Source organism: Lepidochelys kempii, chromosome 1 (assembly GCF_965140265.1).
Source record: "Lepidochelys kempii isolate rLepKem1 chromosome 1, rLepKem1.hap2, whole genome shotgun sequence".
NCBI classification, from domain to species: Eukaryota; Metazoa; Chordata; order Testudines; family Cheloniidae; genus Lepidochelys; species Lepidochelys kempii.
In genome coordinates, this window is record NC_133256.1 from 7,073,462 (window position 1) to 7,085,350 (window position 11,889).

Sequence of the window (11,889 nt, forward strand, 5' to 3'; positions counted from 1 at the left end):
TTGGATTAGGATTCCCCATGGACATCTCCTTTCTGAGATCTATCAGTTAGCCAGTTCTCACTCCATCTAATAAGTGCTCTATTGATACTGTCCAGAGTTCATTTGTTAATCTGAATGTCATGTGGTACTAAGTCAAACAACTTGCAATGGTCTAAGTCTATTCCATCTCCCCAGTTCCCTTTATCAAGCAGGTTTGTTATTGTCTAAAAAGGCATGAATTGTAGTCACACCCTCTAATTCTTGACTTCTAGCCTGAGACACCAGCAGATGGGCTCCAGGGTTTCTTTCTTCTCCATCTCCTTTTTCCTCAAAGCAATTTCAACAGAGTTTTAATAACAGCTCAGGGAGAGAGTGAGCATGCTGAGTAGGATGTCAAAGGAAGCCAGATGTTCCCAAAGCACTTGCCACCAGAAGAACTCCACTGAGGAGGTACAGGCAATGTACGCTGGAGGAGAAACTGCTCATTCCTGCAGATGCCAAGGAAGAGAATAAGAAAGAATTACAGTGCGGGAAGGGGCTGGGAGGAGGAGGCAGGAATATAAGCTCTGTGCTGCCCCCTAAAAGCATCAGATTGTCATTAATGTTCTTACCGGAGCTGAAAACGCATCTCCGGGTCTTGCATCTTTTCTCTGCCAAAGAAACCAACAACATTAAAACAAAAACTTTCACCCCCTTCTCTATGCAAGGCCAGGTGGCTCTGGCATAGGGACCTCATGGGGTTATGGGTATGGTGCCACCACGCTGACCTATGGGTGACCCCAGAAGAACCGGGCTGGATGAGGAACCAGCGGTGGTTGGGAAAGAAAGGGGCCAATCTGCTGGGCAGCAGGGCTCCTTGCCCTGGGGAGCTGTTTGGATTGAATTCTCCCGTGCTAAGCTGTCTCTTTTCAGACGTCATTGGGGGTCGTACAGAGGCACAATGCAGGGAGGCCCTTGGGCAACCCTACTCCTCTCTGCTTGGCTGCAGGGCTTCTACAGCCTGGGTCATGTGGTGGAAGAAGGAATTTCCATCCGTTGCTCTGGGCCATAACTATACCATTCTCCTGGAGCTCTGTGGGAGGTACAGGGTCAGGACCCACCAGGCCATGGGGGTCAGTGAATTTCTTGTCCACCGGGCACGCTATTATTTGTATTGGGGTAGAACATAAAGGGCCCCAACCAAGATCAGGGCTCAGTTGTGCTGGGTAGGGCTTAGATGCCATCCCTGGCGAAAGTGCTCAGTGTTTCAATAGCCTAGGAGAGGGAGAAAGGAATTGCTCGTATCCCCCTATTACAGGCGGGGAGTTGCTCAGAGAGATTAACTCACTCGCCCAAGATTGTGCAGGGCGTCTGCAGCGGGGACGGGGCGTGAGCTCAAGCCTTCAGAGTCCTAGTTCAGTGCCTTGCCTACAAGACCGTCCGCCCCTGCCTCAGCTCCAGGCTGGAGCCTCAGGGCTCTGGGATAGGACCATTGTCTCGCATCGGACTGACACCCTTATCTCAGAGACAGCTGCCCTCACCCTCTCCTGACAGGCGCCAGCTGATGGCTGGGATGGGATGTGGGAAGGAGGCCCATCAAGACACTGAGTCTGGTCACACGCCCCACTCATAGGCACTGCCTGGGCGGCCTTCGCTCTCCCGCTCCAGTTTGGCGCTAAGCAAAATGGCATCAGCTTCATCCTGGTCCCACTTGAGGCCCAACCACAACCACAAAACCGGAGCTGGCCTGGGCCAGCGGCTCAACTGGTGTCGCCTTGCAGCCAGTTCACACCAGCTGGAGATCTGGCCCTGTTTCCACCCGCAGACCCTTGTCTCGGACTCTCCTTCCACAGACTGAAACCCTAGCTCCAAACAGCTCCGACGCCAGAGGGAGTTCGGAGCGTATAATTGGGCCAGACTATCCCCCCAGTTCTGAATGCCCCACAGGCCAGTGGGAAGCTCAGACCAGGATCCCCAAGAGGCCACAGGGAGCGGGAGGCCACTATCCCTGTGCGTGGACATTACCTTTCACATACTCGCAGTTGTAGTTGCTGGAGCTGTCCAGGGACAGGAGCTGGATCAAGGTTCTGTCCTGAGCCCGGGTGAAGTTGGTGACTTTGAATTTCTCGAAGGGGGGGATCAAAACTTCATCCTCGCCGGGGAAGAAGGAGAAGTTCCTGATGTTGACCCCATAACAGGTCTTTATGGAGAAGAAGGTGTCCTGCCCAAACTGCAGGGCGCTCTCGTTTTTCAGGGACGTGGACGTGAAGTGGCCAAACCGGACGGGCTTGCGACTTTCGGCTTTGAAGCGGATGCCCCGGACTCCGCGGTACACCTGGTGGCACTTGGTGGGCTCAGAGGCCTTCAGGACCTGAAGGGCTCTGGTCAGGAGGAAGTGCAGGGTCTTGAAGTTGAAGTTGTTGAGGTAAAAGTCCCGGGTGCGGCCTGCCTCTCTCACGGCTGCATTGAACTCCTGGTGAAGGGGCTGCTTGTGCAGGGGGCCCTGGCTGGTGTAGGCCAAGATGGCGATGGCGTACTCAGGCTTGAAGTCCCGCGGCATGTAGCTCTTGTCCTTCATCTCTTTCCAGTTGGAGGCCGCCTCCAGCCAGGTTTCGGCATAGTTCCTGTTGTTGGCCAACTCGGTGCGGTTCAGCTCCCCCAGCTCAGCCTGCATCATGCTGGCACAGTCCTTGTACTGGTCGTCGAAGGAGCTGAGGGCCATGTCCAGGGCTGACTCTCTGACAGAGAAGAGGTCTCTCTTGCGGAGGGAGAAACACTGGACCTGAGGGCAGCAGGAGAACATGGTGACAGGCACTGGCAACAGATGGTGGAGCAGGTCTTAGCCAGGCTACAGGGACAGCAATAGCCAAGTGACAGAGATAAGGTGTTGGGAGCATGAGGGAAAGGATGGTCCAGTGGTTAGGGTGGTAGCCTGGGATGCTATCTACTCTGCCACAGACTCCCTGTGGGACCTTGGTCAAGTCCCTTGGTCTGTCTGGGCCTCAGGTCTCCATCTGTACAATAGGGATACAGCTCTGCCCTGCCTGCCAGGGTTGTGCATGGGTAAACGGGCAGATCCTCAGCAGGTGTCAATGAGCCACAGAAGTCAGTGGAGCTAGGCTGACTTATGGCAGCTGGGGATCTAGCCCATAGAATTAGCCCTACACCCTGTTCATCTCAATGGAGTGTTAATGCTGAACCCTAATGATGATGACATTGTTAATTGTTTAACTGCTGCATGATTTTAGCAGAGCCACCCAGGGCGTACCTGAGGGCCTTCCATGAAGATCCCAGCCAGCAGCAGGACAAAGACTGGTCTGAGACGCTCCATCTTCGCCATCCCACGTCTGGAAAAAAAATACACTCAGTCCACAGCCAGTACAGACCACGGCGACTCAGTGAGTGACTTATTCATACCAAGCTCCAATCTGTGCAAGAGACAGATGAAGAGCCACAGAGCACCTGGGAGATGATGGGAAGCGGTGGGGGGGTGAATGCACACCTGTCCAGGCCATTGTGTTCCCCTGCAGACTACAGATTTCTGGTCCTTTGCTCTAGCATCCCTATAGAATCTATTTTTTTCACCGTGAGGCCCCATGCAAGACCACAGCTTCCGTGTGCTAGGTGCTGTACATACACACACAGCAAGAGAGAGTTCCCACCCTGGAGAATTTCCAATCTAAAGACACAAGGCCAGAAGAGTGGAAGTATTATCTTACAGACGGGGAACTGTGGCTCAGAGAGACTCAGGGAGATGATCCCACAGGACGTGTGAGGCTGAGCTTGCAGTTGATAGCAGATCTTCCCAATCCTAGCCCAGCGCTTTAACCATAAAGTCATCATCTTCTGCTAGGAGCCGGCTCAGAATTCATCGCTGCGAGAACAGCCCTGAAGCCAAAAGTCTGGGACCAGGGCTGCCTTTGGTCCCACAACGGTCGGTTCTTTTACTCTCTCTCTGTCTCCAGTCATGCCAATCAATCAAGAGAGGCAAATCTGGAACTCAGAGAGGGAACAGCACCATGCACTGGGGTCCCGCAGAACATTAGAAATACTCAGGGATGACTGAACCACTTTGAGCAACACTGGAATCAACCTGGCTCGTCCCCTACACCACAATCGAGGCCATTTAGAGTGGGGGCTCTCACAACAAAATTTTTGGTGGCTTCAAAGTGCAGCCACCAAGTCTTGCTGGCGGCTGCTCTGACAATGTTTCCTAAAATCAGCGGGTCTGAATGAGCTCTCCCCTGACATCTGTGCTTCTGTTTGTCTTCATCCCCATACAAGGGAGTTAGTCTAGATGACCCTGGTAATCCCTTCTGACCCTGTGGTTCTATGATTCTGTGATCTAGTGACGCACTGGGGTAAAAGACTTCAGGAGCAGACCATATTTGCATAGACACGCCCACTCTGCCTAGGTGTTCGGCGGGTGATCTGCTTTGCCAAAGGGATCTGTTTTGGTTGATTTTGAATTACCTGACGAGGCAGCGGACAGCACCGGGCGGGAGAGAGAACAGAGGCAGCAGCAAGTAGCAGCAGAGGTAAGAGCAGGAGCCATGAGTCAGTTGCAGAGGATGGCTGACCGCAGGAATGGCTTTGCTCTATATCCCCTTTTCAGGGCCGGGAGGCGCAAAGGACAACCAGCTGTGACCGGGGTGCAGCGGAGGGAGAGGGGAGCGGCATGTTCAAGGGACATTTGTTCATCAGACTTTCATGCTGCAAGGGTGAGAAACTGAGTCACAGGGCCCTGCCCAGCGTGCTGTGGGGTGGGGTGTTTACTTATGGTCAGATGGAATGCGGGTGTGGCGTTGGCCCAGATTTATGCTGGGTTCCCTTTCCCTGTTAATAAAAGCTCTCTCTAGTAGTACACTTGTAACGCCGACACACCCCGGTCGTCAGTAGGTAGGATCGAACCTGGGACCTCTGGAGCTTAGTGCATGAGCCTCTACAGCATAAAATAAAAGCCAGCTGGCTGTTAGCTGAGGCTGTCAAGCAGACTCATTTAACTTTCTCTAAGTGGTCTCAGTGCCATGAGATGGGACAGAGCACCACACCCAGGAGATGTGTGGGTTACACACTGACTTGCGAGAGGGGAAGTCTTGCCTCTTAGAGGTGCCCAGGGTTGTATTTAGTTTTCCCAGATTCCTGGGCGGGGCTCGAGCTGGTTCTGCTTTGTGTTGTGAAGAGGAACCCCCTAGACACCAAACCTGGCCCTCCTTGCCGCCAACTCCACCCGGGAGAAGGGCTACATCACTCACAGGGGAGCCACAAAGGGAAACATTAAGGACCAAAGCCTCGCACAGGCTATGTTTGAGCTGGGAGGTGAGTCCCAGCTGGCGTAGATGTACCTGGGTACACCTTAGACATAGCCGTGGGTCTGTGCTGGCAGGGGCAGCAGCTTGGGCTGGCTGCCCGAGTACGTACCCCGGGGGTCAGGCGGGATTGTACTGGGGGTGGCTAGTGTGAGCTGCTACAAACATGCTGCTATTTTTAGAGGCTAGCGGAAGCAGAGCTAGCCCAGGTATGGCTATGCCAGCTGGCAATTGCACGGCCCAGCTCCGCTTGTCCATAGCAAAGACCACAGTGTGTACCACACATCACTTGCACGCTTCATCCTGGGTAAAGTTTGGGGCTTGGAACTGAGTCCCCACCCCCCACCCTGAGGAGTCTGAGCCCATTCTCCTGGCTGCAGATGGTTCTCCATTCTGGGTTTCAGCAATTGACTTGGAGTACTTCTGGCACCTTAGAGACTAACCAATTTATTTGAGCATGAGCTTTCGTGAGCTACGGCTCACTTCGTAGCTCACAAAAGCTCATGCTCAAATAAATTGGTTAGTCTCTAAGGTGCCACAGGTCCTCCTTTTCTTTTTGCAAATACAGACTAACACGGCTGTTACTCTGAAACCAGCAATTGACTTGATTGCCAAGTGCTTGCCTGCTGGGTCTCTCTTCTTCTTTAACGCTTCAGTGCGAACGGCTACTCACCGCTCCCACCCTCCCCCCGGGCCCGGCCCCTGTGTTCACAGATGGCAGCGCAGTGCTTAGAGGGGCCGGGTGAGGTGTGGGGCAGGCTGGTGGAGCAGCCGGCGACTGCTGGGAGGCACGGGACTGGAGGCATGGGACTGCCGGCTAGGAGGCTCAGCTTCTCCTCCCAGCTCTGCCAAACTCTTCGCTGTGGCCTTGGATAACTCACTCCCTGTGCCTCTGTTTCCTAACCGGTAGCGCGGAGGGAGAACAGCACTAGCCTGGCTCTCAGGGCTGCTGTGAGGCTCAGATATTCCGATGTACCTGCCTCGACCAGCACAAAGCATCGTTCGCTCCAGCACACGGCACCTGGCCGCAGCAGCGATGCTGCTGAATGTCCAAGATATGTCTGCCCTGGGAACCTAGCGAGCACAGGCTGTACAAACCCACCTGGAACCCCAGGTAATTCCTCGCCTGGCCAGCCTGGGCTGCCACCACTTCTCTGCTTTGAGTCACCTAGCTCAGGTGTCGGGGCAGCCGGTTTGTATAATTTTTGGTGGTGCTCAGAACAGGGTCCAAATCCCACCCACCCAACACACGCCTGCCTTGTAAGCCGATATATATGTTTTAAAATAATGTAAAAATGTGAAGGCTCTGGGATGGGGTTTGGGGTGTGGGAGGGGCTTAGGGCTAGGGCAGAGGGTTGGGGTGCAGGGGTGAGGGCTGTGGGGTGGGGTCGGGGATGAGGGGTTCACGATGAAGGGGGGGGTCAGGTCTGGGGCAGAGGGTTAGGGTGCAGGGGGATGAAGGCTCTGGCTGGGGATGAGGGCTTTGGGGCGTGGGAGGGGCTCAGGGCTGGGGCCGAGAGTTGGGGTGCAGGGGGTGAGGGCTCTGGCTGGGGGTGTGGGCTCTGGAGTGGGGTGGGGCTGGGGATGAGGAGTTTGGGGTGGAGACAGGCTGCCCCAGGGCTGGGGCCAGAGAGGAGGACTCCCCCAGCCCTCTCCCCATCAGCAGCAGCGAGCTCTGGGGGAGGGGCCCTCTCTCCTCCTCCCCGCAGCACACTCACCTCGCACCACTGTCACTGCACGTGCCCCTAGGGATCCTCTCCGGTCCAGAAAGCCCCCTCACCTCCCCTGCAGTGGGTGCCATGGTGGGGGCTGCCATCACTTGTGTGACTCCTCCCCTGCTGCTGCCCCTCATTGTGGGTGGGGCTGCCCCTTGCCCACCGTGGGGCAGGAGCGGTGACTGTGGGCGGGGGGGGGGCCCTGTGCTGGTGGAGGGTCCCGCCGGAAAAGGCAAGGGTCCGAGCAGAGGGGCGGGGGCAGGGTCAGCCTGTTTCGGCACTAGTGGTTCGGAGGCACTAGGACCCTGCGGGGGCAGTGGATGCCGGGAGCCAGCAGAGACAGGGACGCTTCGGGGCACGGGGGAGGCAGGAGGGGCCTGGGGACAGACCCGACCCCAAACATGGGTGGAGCCCGGGCACCACGGGCCCATATAACTCGCCGCCCCTGCTAGGTGCGACCCTGCGAGCTGCAGTTTGGGAAAGGAACTCCCAGCGTCAGAGCTGAATGCAAGGTGGAAGGGATTGTTTAGCATAAAGAGTTAACACATGTTATAAGGGCCCAGTCAAGGTGAAGTTGAATCCCCTTGCAGTCACAGGACAAACACCCTGCAGTCACAGGACAAAAAGAGTGTGTGTGTGGGGGGTGGGGTAGTGGGTTACAAATTGTTGCAATAAACCATAAATCCAGTGTCTCTGCTCAGTCCCCGATCACCATGCTCTCAACTGAACTCACTCAGGAAAAGGATAAAAGACAAAAACACCCAATCTATCACCTGTGGGCGAACACTCCTCACAAAGGTTTCAGAGTGGCAGCCGTGTTAGTCTGTAGTCGCAAAAAGAAAAGGAGGACTTGTGGCACCTTAGAGACTATCAAATTGATTTGAGCATAAGCTTTTATGAGCTACAGCTCACTTCATCAGATGCATTCACAAAGGCCAGGGAAGAGAAACAAAAATGATTCAAGGCCTAGAAAACATGATCTATGGGGGAAGATTGAAAAAATTGGGTTTGTTTAGTCTGGAGAAGAGAAGACTGAGGGGGGACATGATAACAGTTTTCAAGTACATAAAAGGTTGTTATAAGAGGGAAGGACAAAATTTGTTCTCCTTAACGTCTGAGGCTAGGACAAGAAGCAATGGGCTTAAATTGCAGCAAGGGAGGTTTAGGTTGGACATTAGGAAAAACTTCCTAACTGTCAGTGTGGTTAAGCACTGGAATAAATTGCCTCGGGAGGTTGTGAAATCTCCATCATTGGGGATTTTTAAGAGCAGGTTAGACAAACCCCTGCCAGGGATGGTCTAGATAATATTTAGTCCTGCCTTGAGTGCAGGGGACTGGACTGGACGACCTCTCGAGGTCCCTTCCAGTCCTACGATTCTAACACTCTATAGCTGACCTTTCAGTCCTTATCCTCAAAGGAAACCAGCACAACACTTTCAAAAGACAAGCCTGGGAGCTTAAATTCATTACTCTGATAGATACTAAAACTCATGGCCTGAGCAGAGACGCTGGATTTATGGTTTATTACAACGATCTGTAACCTGTTAACCCCCCCTTTTTTGTCCTGTGACTGCAGGGGTGTTAACGGGCCACTTCACCTTGAATGGGCCTTTCCACTGTGTGCTAACTACACCAACCTTTCCACCTGGCATTATGCTGTGCCACTTTGACGACTCTTCCCAGCCCTGAAGGTCTGTGTGTGGCTGGAAAGCTTGTCTCACCAACAGAAGTTGGTCCAATAAAAGATATGACCTCACTCAACATGTCTCTCTAATATCCGGGGCCAGCCTGGCCACAACTGCACTGCATACAGGAAAACTCCCAGGCCTTTGTGTCTCCTGCACACATTTTATTGTGCAGCCCCTTCGTTTAGAAAACTCCGGTTCTACAAGTGTGTTTGGGCGTTCTCTAAGACTTTGATCAAATCAAGGCCCATCTGCATTAAACACCTTCATGCAAGACAGACGCCTTTCCTCAGCTTGCGCATGACTGTACTTTAGTGAGCTGCGAAGCGCGTGGGCCCTGTGCAACCGCAATATTTGCGTGGCGCACAAACCGTCAGCAAGTTGGAATACAAATATTCAGCTTGCAGAAAGAGAGAGAGGCAGCAGCATATGCTCCGAGGGCCTCTCCACAGAGATTAAAACCCTTATCATGTCACGCTCCCCTGCCACACTAAATAACACCCTGGCCGGTACGGAACAGTCAGAACAATCAACAGGTTGATTTCTGCCTTAGCTGGCCCAGGAAATACTTAGACCAGTTTCTTGGACAAGTGGAGTCATAAAATTAAAGCCCTGATTTAATACCCCCCCCTCCCCGGCCCTTAAAAAGTTCACTTTTGGCTGGGCGCTGCCCTCTGCTGGGGGCTGAAATTGACAAGATTTCCGGTCTGGCCAGCTGAGTTGGAAGAAGTGAGAACTTTTACCTGGGTTCTCCTTGCCCCGGAAGCAGGCAGGGAAGAACTGGGGCGTCTCTGCTCCCCCCAGTTCCTGTGGCGTAGCGGCTGCTCTTCGCTCTGGGGCCTTGTGGACATGACAACTGAGAAGCAGCTGGTTTTTCTTTTTATGGCAATCCCCAACTGCTTTAGCCCAGGTCTGGAGCTGATCCATCCCTTCTGCTTGGCTATTTATATCCCTGCTCTGCATGGGCTTCGCAAATAAGGTTTGTTAACATACTGTGTCTCTAACTGGGCTGGGATAATACTGCCTGGCAATTCCCTTGCACAAAGCGTGTGCGCGCTAATGGACTTAAGGATCCCCAGCTGCGTGGCTTAGCCAACAGATGAGGGGCAGCCCCTGTCGTCTCCCTAAGATTAGAAGAGGCAGCCCTGCCTTTTGCTGGGGAAAAGAGCAATTATCCCTCCCCCTGCAAACTGGCTTCTTGTCAAACCAGCTATTAGTTAGTGCTAATAGGGATCCCACACGCCAGTCACAGCAGCCACGTATATTATGTGTATGACGGTGGCGTTAAGAGGCCCTCCGTTGAGATAAGGCCCTTATTGTGTTAGAAGGTGTATCTAGTGTAAGCGATAGTCCCTGGCCCACCGCACTCGTGATCTAACTAGACCGTGGAAGCGTTATCCCCAGTATACAGCTGGGAAACATTGAGGGCCTTGCCCAAGAACATCCCTAGCAGCTGGGGCAGAGCTAGGCCTTCATCATGTCAGAGCATTCAGACCATTAGGCCTGCCAGTCTGACCTGGTGCAAAATTCCTTTCTGACCCCAAATCTGGTGACCAGTTAGACCCTGAGCACATGAGCCAGACCCGCCAGCCAGGCATTTAAGAAACAGGATTCTCTGTACCACCCTAGGGCACTGGTCTGCCCTGTCCAGTGTCCCTTCTCCAGCTGTGGCCAATCCCTGAAGCTTCAGAGAAAAGTGAAACATATCCTGCCCAGAATACATCTGGCAAATTGGGCATGGGAGGTGCAGAAGAGGGAGATGGAATTCCTTCGTGACCCTGCAGGTGGTTGGCTGAAGTCCTGAAGCATGAAATTTGATTATAGCCATTGTCTTAATGCAGAGCTGTTAGTGTTATGAGTATGCTGAGGCTAATACAGGCCATCCTGCCACACATCCTCTTTGGTTACAGATGGTACAGCCACACCATCATCTGGGATGGATACATCCACCTACTTCATTCCAAACACAGATCAGAAATACCTACTGAACATTTCTGTCTTTTTAACCTCGTTTACCATCTGTGTCTAGCAATGGACCTATGCCTGTCCTCTGGTTCCTTTTGTTCCTAATATGTTTAAGAAATGCCTCATTATTATCTTTAACTCTTGGCCATTGACAGTTCACTGATTTTTTTAGCTTCACTTATCAGTCACCTACATTTTTGAATTTACCATTTGTTTCCCCATTTTTCAATCCTTTATATACATATAGTTTATTTCCATTTCTACAGCTCCTTTAAACCAGGATGGCTTCTTGCCCAGCATAACTTTTTTTTCATGTGTGTGGATTTTTGGGGTATCTTTTAGGATATCTTGAACAATGCCCCGTTTTCATCAACGTTTCCCACTTTGAATTTATATTCTTAATTATGCCAGCGATGGATTTAAAGTTGCAAATGTACAGATGATTTTTAAGTGCCACTTTCCGTTTGCACAAGGTAAATGGAACCAGATCATCATCATTGGTACCTAGGCAACTGCTAATGTTTAGGTCAGCAATTAACTCTTCTTTGTTGGGATGAGATCCAGTATTGAGTTACTTTGTGCTGGGTGCAGGACTTTCTATGTTAAGAAATCATTATCTATTATATTTAGAAATTCCAAGGAAGTTTTCTTACTGACCATAGTAGGTGTCCAGCGAATGTCCTCCAGGTTAAAGTCCCCATGATAAAATAGTCATCTCCTGAACCCAGAACCCAGTATAGCGTCTCAACCATAGGACCACCCTATCTGAACCTGTGTATTCCTTATTGATTGTCTCATCTCACATGAATTTATTCAGCAGGGGGTGTTGTGCATCACATTCTTGAGGGGGACTGTGTGCACATTCCCAGCATGACTAAGTTGTAGAGATCTTCCTGAAGCTTTATGCTGTAGATTTGCCCCTAGTTTTAGAATTAATAATTGCGGGAGACAATACACCAAGGGCTCACGCAGGACCTGAGTGGTTTCTGGGCCTCTGTACAGGGGAATACTTCACCCATAAAGCTCTGCACATTCCTGGATCCTCCTTCAGATGGTAAGAGAAAAAGAACTCAAAAAGGGCTATGTCTCATTTATCTCTGTAATGCAAGCTCTGGGGCCAGCCCAAACCTGGTACAGAAGCCTGACCAGCTAGTAGCAGCCCCGCTGCCTGCTGTGTTCAAGGAGTACACAGCACAGTGTTCAGTAAAGAACTCCACCTCCATTTACTTTTATAAGAGAATTTTTTATTATTATTTT

At 52.2% G+C, this 11,889-nt stretch overlaps 1 protein-coding gene across 1 annotated transcript; it reads right to left on the reverse strand.

The window, feature by feature from the left end:
- Positions 1–372: 372 nt before the first annotated feature.
- Positions 373–9,518, reverse strand: ART1 (ADP-ribosyltransferase 1). Its single transcript, XM_073329126.1, has 6 exons — positions 9,411–9,518; positions 6,244–6,341; positions 3,227–3,305; positions 1,984–2,740; positions 591–629; positions 373–467 (listed from the first exon to the last, which is right to left on the reverse strand). Exons 1-6 carry the CDS (start codon positions 9,516–9,518, stop codon positions 373–375), a joined length of 1,176 nt encoding a protein of 391 aa, XP_073185227.1.
- Positions 9,519–11,889: the final 2,371 nt, after the last annotated feature.

Coding starts and splice junctions, on each gene's coding strand:
- ART1 (XM_073329126.1), bottom strand. CDS start 9,518: ATGTCCACAAGGCCCCAGAGCGAAGAGCAGCCGCTACGCCACAGGAAC. Junction 6,342..9,410: donor CCGGGGCAAGGAGAACCCAG/GTAAAAGTTCTC, acceptor TGTGCTCGCTAG/GTTCCCAGGGCAGACATATC. Junction 468..590: donor GAGATGCGTTTTCAGCTCCG/GTAAGAACATTA, acceptor TGGCATCTGCAG/GAATGAGCAGTTTCTCCTCC.